This window comes from Ochotona princeps, chromosome 6 (assembly GCF_030435755.1).
Source record: "Ochotona princeps isolate mOchPri1 chromosome 6, mOchPri1.hap1, whole genome shotgun sequence".
NCBI lineage: Eukaryota > Metazoa > Chordata > Mammalia > Lagomorpha > Ochotonidae > Ochotona > Ochotona princeps.
The window spans coordinates 43,701,940-43,717,938 of record NC_080837.1 but is presented as its reverse complement, the minus strand read 5'-3'; the positions used below and the strand labels follow the sequence as shown (position 1 = coordinate 43,717,938).

The following is a 15,999-nucleotide window of genomic DNA, read 5'->3' as shown; positions in this document are numbered from 1 at the left end:
ACGGAAAGCAGCTGCCATTGGGGATGTTCTCCATCTACAGCATAGCTCAGGTGATGCCAGAAGCTGTCATTGGCTTTATGTCGCCTTTACTACTGCACTGCTGCCAAGGGCCTTCCAGAGGAAAGATGGTTGGCTGCCACTGCCTTTTACCTTCCATGTACTAAGAGACTGGGCCCCAGTCATACGTCTCCTTCAGAACACTTGTTAATATCATCTGTAGACAGCTTGAATACACAGGCTGAGCCTATTTTTAAAAAGCAGGCCTGGTCGAGAACATGACATCAGGGCAGTTATCTAGAAACTAAAGGAAGACTGTTGACAATCCTGAGATAGGAAGCACAAAATGAGAGCACTTCAGAAACTTCGTGCAGGGGCTGGCACAACAGGTTAGGCCACCACCTGAGTTGCTGCCATGCCATATGTGATTCAGCTTTCATCTCAGGTGTTTCATTTCAGATTCAGCTCCCTGCTAATGTGTCTGAAAAAGTGGCAGAGGATGGTCCAAGTGCTTTGGTCCCTGCAAACCCAGATGGAGTTCCAGGCTCCTGGCTTTGGCCAGATCCAGCACTGGCCACTGAAGCTAGTTTGGGAGTAAAACAAGAAATTAAAGACCTCTCCCTGGCTCTCTCCCATAGAAATGTAGTTGTTATTGCTTCTTTAATTTCCAGAAACTTTAATTACCAGTCTAACGCAAGAAAAATAGGGTAGAACATTGTAGAAATATTATACTTCCCCAGATTTAGGAGAATATGGGACAATTTTAGCACTGAGGGCAGAGACCCAAAAGTGATTTCAGATCTTTTTCCTCAATAAAAAAATTGTTTTCTCTATTGAAAGTGATCAAAAACATACACTTTCAACTAAGCTTAATGTATTTGATCAGAGCAACCAACTGATATGTGATGCTGTAGAATGTTAATGCCACTACGAGTGTTCTTCTAGGAGCAGCCTAACTATTCCTTAAGATTTGAGGAACTGTGACTGATCCACTGAGACACTGGGGAGCTCCATTGCCTCCTTCATTCTGAAGAAGAAATGAAATATCCCTTGATTTAGAGGCCCTGCACAAGGCTATCCCAAGGCCAGCACTGTAAGATCAAAGAACAGGCCATTTAATCACCTGCTGTACATCTTCACATTAGGTCAGAAATCTATTACTGCAGGATTTAGCATCTTCCGATGAGTGATGTAAGCAATTGAAAACAGTGCCACTCAGCATTTCCATGGCCCCAGGCAATGCAGGATCTGGCATTATAACATTAGCACAAGTATTTAGGTTCTGGGAGGAGAAAGGATCTGAAGGCATACAATGTTGATATCTTTCAGCTACTCCTTGGCTTGTTTTCACAAGCGCTGTGGTTGGAAATCTGTTAGTCTCAGTAGGTTATATTGTGAGAGCTATGACTCATCTTGGTAGGGAGTCAAGCTCATGGTGTGAGTTTGGCATGGTTAAACTACCCTGTTGAGTCAGTAGTCCTATGAAGTCCAGGAACCCAGGTTTACTCCATTCATTCACTTGCCTCACTAATCTCTTAGAAAGGTGAGATCCTTTGCTAATATTGCAGGGAGGAAAGCAGCTATGAAACTATGCCCTAGCCAATCGTGCATTACAGGCTGCCCTGAGTCGGAAATTGAGTTCTAGCCACCATGCTAGAGGTTGCATCAGGAGAAGAGGGTGATGGCAGCTCAGGAAAACAGTATTTCCTCCAGAAGCAAAAATCATAGAAGCTCAGCAGAGCCAGGGATCTGTAGTGAGGGCTGGGGGATGTTTCCAGAGCTGATGCCTAAAATTGACCTCCATGGCTTAGAAAAATCTGTTCAGGCTGCCTCACCCACATAGAGAAAAAGCTCATTCAAGCTCCCTGGGTGTCACTTTCAACTTCCCTTCCCCTTTACTACTGGACATGGGTATTGCTGGGCGACTTTAACTGTGGTAGTCTCAATGGCCTTGAATTAAAGTATTCAAGGGCTCTCAATTCAGCCTTTATGATTGCACTGGGCTTCACACACAATGAGGGGCAAAAGGAAACCACATTTTATGGGTATCTAACATACTTCAGAGGCTTTATGTTTCTTCTCACTTAAATTTCATAAGAGCCTTATAGTATCTACATTTTACCCAAGAAAACTGGGTCTCACATTAAGTAATTTGCCTAATGTCAGAAGCTAGTAAAGTGGCAGAACTAGAATTCAAACCCAGGCTTAAGTCAAAATTCACAGTACTTTTTTTTCTTGATTTGTTTTTCTGTTGACAAAGTGTTGGGGACACTGCAAGTCTCCTCCCCAGGTATTGCAATATCTCTACTACAACATCTGTCAGGCCTTAATAGGTATGTCAAAGGCCAGCTCAAGGCAGTGACTTAATTTATGCACACAGATAACTCTGATGTTAATGGAGCTGGGCATTTAAATCCCAAGAAAGAGGAGGAAAAAAATGTCATCAGTGATTTCCAAGATCTTTTCCTAACCACCATTTTCTCCCTCCTAGAGTAAGTTAGAGAGTTATTTCATTTTTTTTTATCAGACAATTACCCTCTCATCAGATAGCCTGAAATTCACTGTGTCCTGGTGGGAGTCATTAACTGAACCCTTATTTCTTGAGCCAGAGCTCACAATGACATATTTACTTGCACAGCCTTCTGCAAGACAAATGATCCCTGTGTCCTGCTTGGAGAAGTCAAAATGATACGCAGATCCAAGGAAGTTTGGGTTTTAGTGAGAACAAAGATGCAAATCTTATGGACACTGGTTTTTTTACATCTCATTGGATATCACCTTGGGTATTTCTGCTAGCAATTTTGAGTAATGCTGGAAATCACAACCAGCCTTTGAAATATGAATCACCAGCCCACTTCTCTCATCTCAAATAGCGACTGCCAGTGATGACCTGTAGGGGTTTGGACTATTCAGCTTCCTTGTCTTTATAGACAGAGGAAAGAAGGCATGAGGAGGCGTAGTGGGGCACTGCACTGTCCTGGAATGATACATAATTAGATGGGACTTATGTTATGAAATATATAGAGAGAAAAGGGATGGAAGGAGGGCTGAAAGGCAAGAGGGGAAAGATGGAAAAGACAATGTGCAAATGACAGCCCTTATGGATGTGCCATGAGTTCGTTCTCTGCCTCTAAACTCAGTAATATCTTCATTCTCTCAAGTTGACAGATGGAGACAGGGATGCCGTAAGTGTTCCATGTAATACTAGACAATCTTGAAAGCACTAAACACGTTCTTTTTCTTTTAAGAATCACTGAATTCTCTTTGAAGGGTCCAGATATGCCTCACATTTCCTTAACCAGTCTCTGTGGAGTCCTGCTTACACACAGCATTGGCTCAAGAGGACAGGAGCAGCAATCAGCAAGCAACATGGAAAGGGTAGCCACAAGTCAGTACCAGCCACCTCTCACCCACTCCCAATTTAAGCTCATCAAACTCGGGAGCTGTAGATGTGCAGGAACATACTGATTCTTCCCAAATCGATTCTGCAGAGACATCCTTCTGAGACCCTGATAATGCCCAAAGATGATCTTAGCAGAAAGATACAAGTATATAGCCCCAAACTGAGCAGCTCCATGATGACAGTATGAGGACAAAGAAAGGCATGCCCCTGTTCAATAAAGAATTAAGGAAGGCTAAATAGGGAGGAGGGGAGGACCAGGAGATGAGACTCCCACTTCACCCTATCCCACCATCCTGCCATTCTCCACCTGCTCTCCTCTATAGCATGCTGCCCCTTAGCAAACAGTGCAAAACAGGGGAGACTGTTTCATCATTACCCCAAATGATCCAGGATAAATAAGAACATAAACAAATCATTTGATGACATTCCACAAAAGTTTAAGACTGTTTAAAAGGAATGCAAAACAATAGATTATTTCCTTTTTAAAAAACCCACCATACTGAGTCATTGAAAATAAATACCAAACACAGGACACACGTCATTAGCACGCAAGCTGACTCACTTAATAGTCACCACCAGGCAACTGGATTTTTGGTCTGAAATCTAAGAGAACAAGGAAAGTTTACACAGCCCCTAGTTGGAAAAGAAAATATATAAGTTGGACTTACAGATTTTTTTCCCTCATACGGCATTTAAGGAAGAATGTATGTCATAGTTACCTACGTAAGAAGCCCACAACACAATGCTTACTTAAGGGATTTTTATAAGAGAAACAATATTTCCAACTGCAGTTCTGCACAAAACAGAGAAAAGACAATCCCTGGCTAACAGACAGGACACAACTCCCGTTGTGATGGAAAGCCTGGGAGTGTGTCCTGCATTACCACCCAGACAGAATTATTCCACTTCTCCGCACACATGTTTGGGGAAAGCATCAATATTTATCTTAAATAGCCAATTATTTGGAGGGGGGAAGCTGTTAGCACCTAAATGTGTGGGACACTGATCCAGGTATTTTACAAACTGTATCATGTAAGAGCAGACTATAGAGTTAGGAGATGGGCCCTTTCCAGTGTGACTTAGTAAATTACTTCAAAGTGTCAGTTTGGGCATCTGTAACAGGACACCAATATTTTCTACCTCAGAAAAGTCTCAGGATAAGATGAAATAAAAAAGTACAAAGCATTCGGAACTCGCCATTTAGTAGCTAGATGTTGAGTATCACCTCGCCTGTCTGCTCAATAACAATCACATGCAAGGGGGATTGTGCAGATAAATGGTAAACACACACACACACACACACAAAATGAAGTGATCTGCATTAGACTCTGCTAGGAACTGTCAGGGTAATGGCACAAATGAGTCTCTTCTAAGCCTGATGTTCATTCCACCTAACTGCTGAATTAGCTGACACTCTATCATTTTAACTTTAAGTGACAATTTTAGCTTGAACAATTTGAGTTTCATTGACTTCCAGGAACAGATGAGGGGTCCAAGTTTGGATAAAACACTTACCTGACCACAGGTGAAGTCCATCAAAGCCATAGGAGTATAGGTCGTCACCAACACCATTGCCTCCCCATCCTTCTCCACCTCCTGGGTATGGGGCATAGCCCGAGGAGGAGGCCCAGCCCACTCGCAGGTGTGTGGGCTCTGCTGTGAGGAAGGGGTCCACCTGATCAATGATGAGCTCGAAGTACCACTTTTTGTACTGGGCTGAGCCCTCAGCGACTCCCAGGAAGATGTTTGGTCGGATACTGCAATTAAACACAACGTGGGTAGCATCGATAAATGCTTAAAAACTGAGAAAATAAGTTGAATTTAGACTCAGGAGGCAATGCCCAGTTAAACCTAATAGCATTTTTTTTTTTTCATATTAGCCAGAAACAGAAAAAGCTTTGAGCATTCCACACTTGGTCAAGTTCTTCATGAGGCATCAGGGCAATGTAAATTCATTATGAAAAACACAGGATGGGACTAAAATATTCCATTCAAAGTAACAAATATTTAGTGAGTGCCAACTATAGGCAATGATGCAGAGAATGTTATCCTGCATTTTAAGATTATTTTAAGACTAAAAACTTTTTTTTTTTCCTGCAAGTATAGCCTATTGCCTGCCTACCTCCATCTTTGGGCAGTTTGTTTTAAACATACTCATTTTCCACAACAGCAGCTTTGTCACCTAGGCATTATTAATAATGGTCCCTTACAGACATTGAGAGCTCACTATTACACAACCTTGTTAAGGGCAAGAGGATTCAATGTATTCAGCAAGGTGGTTACAAGCATGCAGCAGACCACTTAGGGTGGTCTGATGTTTTGAAAAGCTCTTGGGATGTGGCTATGTCCTATTTTGAATGAGGAAGCACCAAGAAGTTGGTGTGATGGTTCAGGTCTGTGAACCACTCTCTTGTGCACAGGGAAGGTTTTTTTTTTTTTTTCATGCCAGTTTGGATTTAAGGGAAGATAGAAGGCTAAAAGTGGCTAGATAATGCCCAGGCCCAGTGAGTTCATGTGACTCACATGTGGCCACATGCATGCACCAGCAGACTGGTGACCACTTGGGGGTCCACACAGGGCAGCACAGCTGCCACAAGGAGATGTGGGGCAAAAACACCATATGATACCATATGAAAGCATATGAGCATCACAGGATATCCATTCTGTTAAATCCTTTTAAAATAAAAAAGATGGCATACCGAAATAAATCACATTATGAGGAAAATACAAGAGCTGAGTTGTTTAAGTAAAACATGACAGGCTACTCCAGGTCAAACTCTTCACACTCAGAGTACATTTATTCTATCCACTTCAAAGGAAAAGTTTAAAATACTGTGCTAATGTGGTTGGAATATGAGGCCCTAATCAAGAAAGGGCACATTTGCCTGGCTTTGTTGTGTAGGCTTGCCATCATCATGGAAACTACGGGTGAGCAATTCTGGAGCCCACACTGGCCCTGTTTTTCCTGCCTGGAGAGGAGATGGGTAAAACTGCTTAGCATTTGGAATGATGGTGGTGCTCTTACCTGGTCACATCGTTAATCAGTCTCGTCTGCAGGAGCAGGTTTCTCCGGGGTAGCAAGTTGTCACAAATTAGATTTTGATTGGCTCTCACTGCGACCCCATTGCAGAGACAGAGGGAACACAGGACATCCAGAACCTGCAGCAGAACACACCCACCAAGCATCAGGCCCACAGAAGGGCATAAAGGTTAGGACTCAAGCACCTAAGTACCTGAAGATAGCAAGAAGAGTGAGGGTGAAGGAGGAGTGATGGGTGGAGAACCAGCTCAGAACCACAACATGACCAGACAGGGAGGAGTGATACTCCAGGGCCTGTTTCTTCTCCGGAATATGAGGTAGAGCTTCTTTATAACCCATCTGACTAGTTGTTGTATTCCTAACTTCCAACCTATGCATGCCACCTATGGTTATTGTCCAAACACAGATTCTAAGAGTTTGAGCTTTGTAGATGGATGACCTACATTACGAACTAGGGTGTGGCGAGGCACCTAGGGCACATGACTCAGGCACTAGTCATGTTTGGAGCCATGCAAATAGTTGGGGGTGGGGAGATGAAAGCTCTTGAAAAGGCCTCACACTAAAGCCTCATGCTTTCTCCAGCCCTGATGGTGCCCTTCACTGAGGGCTAGCAGGTGCTGTTACCACTCTTCATAAAAATCTATAGAGAGCCACCAATCACTCCCCACACTGGGATTCTAAAATCCTTCTATGCTAGGGATAATGGTGGGAGAAGATTTCTGTTCTTGGGTTTCTGGCTGCAACAGCATGAAAACTCACTAATACACCTCTGAATTCCTGGAAATAAGAATTCAAGCTATTTTACCTGCTCTGTTCCTTCCAGAGGGAGAACAGCAAATATGCAAGAGATCAGGTGACCAAGGAATTCAAGGGATGTGTCACCAAATGGTTTCTGCTCTTGTTTCCGGACTGCCGGGGACAGGCTGCAGTCCCTGCACCCCACCCTCCTGCCAGTCACTCTTCTGTCTTGTCTCAGGCTGCTATAGCCTCATGCATTCAGATTTTGTGTTCATTCAACAGCAGAGCAAACTGTGCTGGGCTAGCCCTGTCCCTTTCTCCTTGCCATCAGGAGGAATGTGCAAATGGCAGTTGGTAACATCACAGCAATGATGTGGCAGGCGGCAGTGACAGAGAGGTGAGCAGTTGCATTTCAGTCTTTCCAAGTGGCCACTGAAGACTTTCTGCTTCATGGGGTTGGGGAGCTGCAGGTTGCTGACGGCATTTCCAATCCATAATTCTCCCAAACCAATTTTCTTCCTGACTCCCTGAATGTCAATTTTGTTGCAGATAAATACAAAACACATTTATGGGACAAGCGGAAGAGAATCCCAAAGGCAGTTTTATGGAGGACTCTTACCATTAGCACTCTGTGAAAGATATCAACTGTGGAAACTCAAAATCCAGAGGACAATTTCTCACACTAAGAAAAGAGCCATAGATGGCCAGGAAATTAAATACTTTTCATCCATCCTATCGCACATTTTCATCTGTTTTGCCTTGGAGTGATAGTTGTAGAAGCCTTGCTATCACAGCCAGAGGAAAAGCAGAACTTAATCCAAACACAATTGGAACAAAAAAGCAAGAAGAAAGACTCTGAATACAGCAGAGAGCCTAATGGAGCAGTTCCTCATCTCTAAACAAATGATGCCATAAGGAATCACAGTTAACACTGTTTAGACTTTTAAAAGGCATTTGAGTAAAACAGCAGGATGGAGCACATTTCTTTTTCTAAGTAAGTTTAAATGGTTGTTTCAAAAGAGAAAGGGAAGACCAGGTGATAGGCACAACAGTTAAGATGCTGCTTGAGAAGCCTTCAACCCATTTTGTAGGGCCTGGATTCAAGTCTTGGCTCTGCTCTCAACTCCAGGTTTCTGCTAATGTATATCCTGGGAAGTTGCAGGGGATGGTTGAAGCACTTGGGTACCTAGCTGGGAGATCAGGGTAGAGCTCCAGGCTCTTGGAAGCAGCATGGCTCTGGTTAAGCTGTTGTGGGCTATGCACCAGCAGATGAAATGTCTGTGTTTCTATTTCTACTTATCAAATAATAAATGAAGGTAAATGAGAGAAGGAGCATAGACAGGGCCAGCAACAGGCCTAGCAGTCATCTGTGCTTTGGCTCCAAGAGCACCATAATAACCTCTCCATGGTTGGCTGGTGAGACAGGCATTGCTGAGTGTTCAGTGTCTGCTGCTTTTCCTTCTGAGCACACGAAGGAAGGATATATATACCTTATAGGTATATGGGATCCTGTGCTGGGTGCTTGTCAAAGGGATGGATAGAGGTGAGGGCCATCTCACTCTTCCTGTCTTGTCCCTAAAAACCTCTTTTAGAATTCTGTGTATTTGGATACCTAAGCCCAAGAACCTTTTTACTCCAACTCTGATACCGGGACCAGCAGCATTGGCATGACTTAGGAGCTTGCTGGGAGTACAAGTGCTCAAATCCAGCTTTATCGAATCAAAGCCTTCACATTAACACCACCTGTGGAGATCCATTGAAGACTGATAAGCACATAGTGTGTGAAGTCCTGCCTTGAGGGATGCTGGAGGCACTTAGCAACCTGCATCTCTGAATGACCACAGAGAATGGGACTTGGATATTCCCCCAGTTTCTACCCCAAACACAGACTTCTGTGGGAATGCTACATTAAAGAAATATGTATTACCAATCCATAGAAATGTTGCTTAGCTATCGCCATTTTGTTATTTTACTTGTAGAAGTAGCATTTTTTCCCTTTCCCTTCAAAATGTATTTATTTGAGAGGCAAAGTAATAGAGTGACAGAGGGAGGTGGCATCTTTGATCTGCTGGTTGATTCTGCCGAACAGCTTTATCCGCCAAGGCTGGACCAGGCCAAAGTCAGGAGCCTAGAATTCCATCTGATTCTAGCACGTGGGTGACGGGGGCCCAAGCAGTTTTGGATCATCTTCCACTGCTTTCCCAGGCACATTAGCATGGTGATGGATTAAAAGCAGGGTAAGGGCTGACACGGTGGCATAGCCAGCTAATATTCCACCTTTGATGCTGTATTCCACATGGGTGCCAGTTTTCATGTGCCAGCTGCTCCACTCACCATCCAGATTCCTGCGTATGGCCTGAGAAAGCAGTGAAGGACAACTCAAGTTCTTGATTGCCTGCATCCACGTGGGAGAACCCAAGGCTCCTGTATCCTGGTGTTGATCAGCTCAGTTCAAGCCATTGTGGCCATTTGGGACAGTGAATCAGTGGACTGAAGATCTTTCTCTGTCCTACTCAGGTCTTTGAGCCCATCACCCATGTGGGAGACCTAGAAGCAGCTCCTGGCTCCCGGCTTTTGACATCTCAGCTCCTGTCTTTGCAGTTTATTTAGGGGAGTGAACCAGTGGATGGAAGTCAAATTTACACACAGGAGAGACAGAAACAAAGGTTTTCCATTAGCTGTTTCACTCCCCAAGTAGTCACAATGGCTGCAGCTGAGCTGAGATGAACTGAAGCCTGGAACTTTCTCTGGTTCCCCCATTTGGGTGTAGGGTCACAAGGCTTTGGGTCATCCTCGACTACTTTCCCAGGCTACAAGCAGTGAGTTGGATGGGAAGTGAGGCAACCAGGGCTCAAACTAGCACCCATGATGGGATCCTGCTAGGCTACCATGAAGGGCCCATAAAAATAAAAATAAATCTTTAAAAAAAAAAGTAGCTAGGAATTAAGTTTGCACTCTAAGGAATAGGGCATTGCAAGCAACAATCCACAGTGTCACAATGGTTGTCACAGAAGCAGTTTTGCTCAAAAACAAAACAGAACAAAAAACTACTACTTGTCCTTATTCTCTTGTTCTTTTGTCAGATCCTATAAAAGTACCCCGCAGGCCTCAAGGAACTGATTTTGTTCCCTCTATAGACAAGTGCAGAGTGTCTAGGAATGTTTTTATATTGCCCTGACTGAATGGAAACTCAGAAGAAACTTCCTGGAGCTACTGTAGCAACTGTACAAAAGTTAGCTTGCCTGCTTGCAATCTATCGTTTCTGTAATCCAAGATTTATACTTACTGGGGACCAACAACATTTTTATTATACACGCCTCTCACAGATGCCTTCAAACCTATGTGAAACAAAGAACAAATATTTATTTGTGACACAACTGAACTGTTTTGGAATAGGGAAGCTTTGGGAGTAGATAGAAGGATATAACTTATTTTTTTATTAATTAAAGTGTAGCCTGTGGGAAAATTATATGAGGAATGCTATAACTTTCAAAAATTATTCTCAGGGACAATATTGTGACATAGTGGGTTATTGCTGGCATCCCGCATCAGTGCCGATTCTTGTCCCAGTTGCTCCACTTTTGATCCAGCTTCCTGCTAATGTACCTGAGAAAAGCAGTGGAAGATTGCCCAAGTATTTGTGCTCCTGTGTTCACATGGTATAAGGATGGTATAACAATAGGCAGATAGGGCCAAGTCACTAGTAGAATGAGAAGAGGAGTTTCTTTAAAAGTGTATAAGACCCTTGTTTTTCCCCAATTGCTTCATTTAGCTAAACCAAACTGCAGATCTCACTTTGGAGTTTCTAGTTTTACCATAAAAATAGCAACTGATAGGCAGTTAGGTGGTGTCCCCAATGGAATGGGAATCCTGTCCCAGAATTGCCAGTTTTATCATGAGAATGGCAAGGGAGTAGCAAGTCTCTTTAAGAGAGTAGGACGTGCCTGTCATCCTCCAAAGCAGTCTTAGGCCAGAGTGCCAATCCCCATTCCTTTGTGTTTCCGGATTCAATACAAGAATGCTAGGAGACAGGGATTCCCAGGAGATTCCCACTGGTTCTGAAGTACAAGCGAGGAGGGCTTATTCACTCACATCCTTTTCACTCCAAAGACTAATTTTCTCTTTAACTTGTTGACCTCAAATTGGTTAACAGAGTGATGATGCTTTTCATGGAAGGTCAGAGTTAACACTATTATAGAGCGAAATTGGAAGTATAATAATTACTTCTATAATATGAGTGCATAATCTTGATTTTAAGATGTGATCAAAGGCAACCATGGCACAGGGAGAGATTTCTCAATTCCACGGATATGCAGACCTCTTTTTTTTTTAAATAACAAAGAAACATGACCCCAGAAACCCTTTAAGATCCCATACTCTTAAATTCTGAGGAACAATAATTTATATGGAAATGACTTCTAGTTATGTACTGTTCACTGCAAAGAGCTTTGTGTTTAATTACAAAGTAAAAAACAGAGGTAAACTTTTTCAGAGGACACTGGAAGAACAGGTTCACAGATTGCAGCTTAAGAACTACTGGAAAGATTATAAAACTTGTCCCAAACTGTCATGGATCAGCTGTGTGGCCCCAGAAAATGGCTTAACATCTCATGGCCCCTGTCCCAGCCTTCTTTGTGCCTACATCAAGCAGAAGTAACAGTTAATGCTGCACCAGTGGAGCATAACAAAGACGAAGGAAGCAGCACCTAAATGCTAAGAACTGTACCTGACAATTATTAAAAGCATAGTAAATAGCATTATCCTTATCAGCAGCAGTCAGATTAGAGGACTTCTGGAAGTCCCCAGTGATTCTAAATTTCTGTATATTAGTAATCACTGTCTTTGTGAAAAGTGAATGGATCAGATTCCTGAAATCCTAGAATTAGAGAAAACCACAGCACTCAGATGGTTTCTCTTCGAAAAGATATCTAATTGCAGAATCTCCAAGGGAGTATCCAAATGCATGAGACGCAAGCCTTCACCCAAAATAAAATTTATCAGAGAAAGGTCATCCTTGGGAAGCTGCCCGACGTACCTTGAGGTACCAGGATTCTGTTGCTTCCACTTTCGTGATATTGCCAAAACATCTAAAACAGTGTGCAAACCTTAGTTCCCCAAGACTACTCCGCTGGTGCATTCAGATTGTATCAGGTATTTCTTTGTACAAAAATATTTCAGTTTACTAGGCTACATTTTTCTCACCTGTGGATCAGATAGAATTGTGGTCAACTGGACCATTTGCCAATCACTAATGCCTTGTGGCTTCTGGCTGAAAGAAGTCATAACAAAGATGTTCTGCATTAAGTGGTATCATCATAAAGAAGGCTTTGCGGCAAGGAAGTGGAAGCATCTTTCTCGCCCAAGGGTCCCTCAAAGATCAGCACATGATTCAATGGTGCCTCATGCTGGTGTTTGCTAATTGTCCTTACTATGTGTTATGGCATGCAGAAACATGTTAGACCATGGACAAGCTGGAGCTTCAAACCTGCTTTGGATTTACCACATTTGGTAAAGTAATTATAGCCCCCACATATTTCTTTCTATTTTTTGTCGGGCAGTTTCACACATGCTAAGCACACAGCTTTTCTGTTTCCTAATGATGTTGCATTTTATGTAGTCAGTGCTGCAGAAATAGGCCTCAAATATGCAGTCCTCCAAACCATGGTGAGAGGGCCAGTTAGCAGGCTGAGTTCTCCCCAGTGCACAGGAGCACAGCTGCTGGCCCAGATGTCCACTTATGCCATCATTCTTAAAACCTAACTCCCCACCTCTGCAGCCAAGTCACCTGTTCACTGACTAGTGAGCACCATAGCCACCACAACTGGTGCAAGTATGAAGTATCAGGCTAAAACTCACTATATTTTAATAGACCTTCCTCATGGATTACTGTATCTGAGATATAATTTCATAAAAAGAAACATCAGAATGAGATTAGATTTCATAAAAATAACATGGTATCTACTTTGGAAAGTGATGTGGCAATGCCTCTGTCAAAATAACTTAATTCTTAAGTCACACAGCTATTTATTTCAAAGGGAGGAGCAGCTTCAGTTTTCTTGCTTGCTCATGGCAATATTTACTTTCTTTGTTTGACACAGGGCAGATCTGATTTCACTGAACATCATCTATGTTGTCAACACTTCACTCACTACATTAAATTTGATTTCTGTCTTCCTTAGATAGTATGCTTTTAAGTGTTTCACTACTAAGATCCTAGTTCTTAGAGAGCCAGTCCTATGCAGCTGGCCTTGTACAAAACTTAGCCAAGGACTCCACAGTGAGCTTGTGTGAAGGGCTAATGATGATGATCTGGGCATAGGAAACATGTGGAGACCATCCATGACACAGTGTGACTTGTGCTGTTGCAGCGGAAAGCAGTCTGTGTGGGGCAGAAACCATACTCCCATGTAGGACATAGACAATCATTCAGCAAGAAAGCAGGTTTCTCAGGAACACTAAAGTCAGGTCAAGACAAGATTAGCAAAGATAAGGAAGGAGATAAGGCAACTTGGGATGTTTCCAGGAGTGTAACAGTCCAAAAGCTAACCACTATGCATTTGCCTCTGTATTCCCACCTGCTTGCCCTCACCAGTGCTAAAAAGCAGCTTGGGCAACCACTCCATAAAAACTCTAGGGAATGGACCATTAAGGTCTACCCTTCATGGAGTGATCCAGTCTGATAGCCTCGTGGATCAATGCTACTTCCTTTCCACAAGTGGTTACTAACTCTCTGCTGGTTAGTTTCCATAACAATGTGCTTGCAGGCAAGTACAACACCCAGTTTCCCAAAGTTTTTACCCAAGTAAACACTTGCAATAACAAGTGATTATTTAATGCTAGAAGACAAAAGCCAGGTAGTCAATGACTGCTAGCATTCCTTCTCCCAGGCCCACCTTGTGATTCCGTCCATGCTTATCCAACAGGGAGATGATGGACTTGATGTGGCCCTCTGCTATCAGATTTAAGGCTTCTGGGCTTTCAATCAAGATGCAGTGCAAAACTTCCAAGATACCTACAAGAGCACCACAAAAGCCATTTGGACAGTAAGTAGCCTGCATAATTGACATAATTTAGAGAGCTCAGACTGAAAAGACCATACTGCAGGGACAGAACACTATCATTTGTTTGAATCTATTAAATATTCCCAGCAAGTGTATCAAACAAACTACAAGATTACCCAATAGGGACTATTTAGGACTTTCCCCTCTGAACACTGAGTAGTTTTCTGTATTAAGTGAAGGGTTAAAAAAAACTAGGCATGTCCAAGGGCCATATCATCACAAAAATTCAAGGAAAGTAGTTTTCCAGTAACTTTACTGGTTTTGTTACATTTATCTTGATTCTGTTTAAGTTTTTTTCATAAATTACCCTGAAATGGAATCAAGCCCTTAAGGGGAGGGCCCTAAAGAAACCAGACACACCCGAAGACAAGGGAAGATGGGTGATCCTTGGGGAGCCTTCCACAGGTCCCAATTTCCCAGAGAGGGGCCTACACTGTGGTGTCTGCTCATCTATGAAGAAGCAAACCGGTGGCCCCTCTGGCATGGTCACTGATCCACAGTGACCACTCTCTTGGCTCAAGTTCTCTGTGAGTCATCAAGAAACTGCCCAGAGATGATGTGAAGGATGATTCAGAGGAGCTGGGATCACTTTCTCCTCCTCTACAGTCATCCTTCAGTGCTGCCTATAAAAATAGTTAGGATCACATCACAACAGTACTTAGAAAACACCAGAGCCATTACAAGAAAACCAGCATGGGAGTCAGAGGATTCTTAAAAGACTCAGAAAGTGAAGTTGGAGGCGCAAAGGTAAACTCAATCAAAAAGGGAAGAATTGCTGAAATCTAGGTTAGAGTTGTTAAATGAAGCTGTATAGTTTCCAAAAAGTTTTAGGACTTTTGTTTTCTTTTTGTGGAGTTATTTGAGAATCTTTTATCCATGGTAAATGATTCAACCTTGTTTCCTTTACAGAAAGAAAAAAAATAATTTTTTCCTATTACAGAACTGTTGCTTCTTACCTGAGGAAGATTCTAGTCTGTCCAATTTGCTGATTAGCCAATCAAGGTTGTTGGAGAATTGAGCACAGTTGTTTCTGTTTCCCCTAATAAGAGCAGCTGCAGAAACCGAAACAATGGATTGTAAAGGTTAAAAGGGTAGAATGATGAGTGGGATCTGGAGAGCAGTTGGATGCTTCACCTACTTAGTAACTAAAAGCAACTGAATCATCACCTTACCTTGCCTAATCTTTTGATACAATTATTATTTAGTAAAAATCCAGCAGTTACTCACTCCCGCGACATGCATTTCTCAAGAATCTGCTATGTACCATGCACCTGTTCAGTATTGGGAATACAGTAAGAAGAGGTGGTTTCCCTCTTTCCTCAAGTAGGGACTAGAGACGGTAAACATGTAACTAAAATGACTTCAGATAGCAGTAAGAGTAAAATATAATATATGCATAGATACTGACTTAAGAACTTGGTATCTTCTTAAAAAAAGATTTACTTATTTGTTATATGGAAGGCAAAGTTACAGAGAGAGGAGCGATGAAAAGAATGAGGGAGATCTTTCATCTGCTGATTCATTCCTCAAATGGCCACAGCAGCTGTAGTTGGAAAGGTTGGTTAAACTAATGGAAAAACAATAGCAAAACCCAACTACACAATGTCTATGACATATGAACATGTGAACAGTTGTGCTCAAGGCATAGTCCCTGGATCAGTAACATTAGTGTTACCTTAGAACCTGTTAAAAACACAAATTCTCAGACCTTCTCCCAAACCCAACCCAATGAGAGACTCTGGGGATGTCTCAACATTTGT

General features: G+C 42.6%; 1 protein-coding gene across 1 annotated transcript in view; it reads right to left on the bottom strand.

Moving 5' to 3' along the window:
- RYR3 (ryanodine receptor 3) overlaps nucleotides 1–15,999 on the bottom strand; it is a 602,723-nt gene that overhangs the window by 217,135 nt on the left and 369,589 nt on the right. Inside the window, exons 16-19 of the mRNA XM_058666116.1 lie at nucleotides 15,196–15,291; nucleotides 14,072–14,190; nucleotides 6,426–6,559; nucleotides 4,916–5,157 (exon numbers count right to left, since the gene is read on the bottom strand). Coding sequence (XP_058522099.1) covers nucleotides 4,916–5,157; nucleotides 6,426–6,559; nucleotides 14,072–14,190; nucleotides 15,196–15,291 — 591 coding nt within the window. The remainder of the gene's footprint in view (nucleotides 1–4,915; nucleotides 5,158–6,425; nucleotides 6,560–14,071; nucleotides 14,191–15,195; nucleotides 15,292–15,999) is intronic.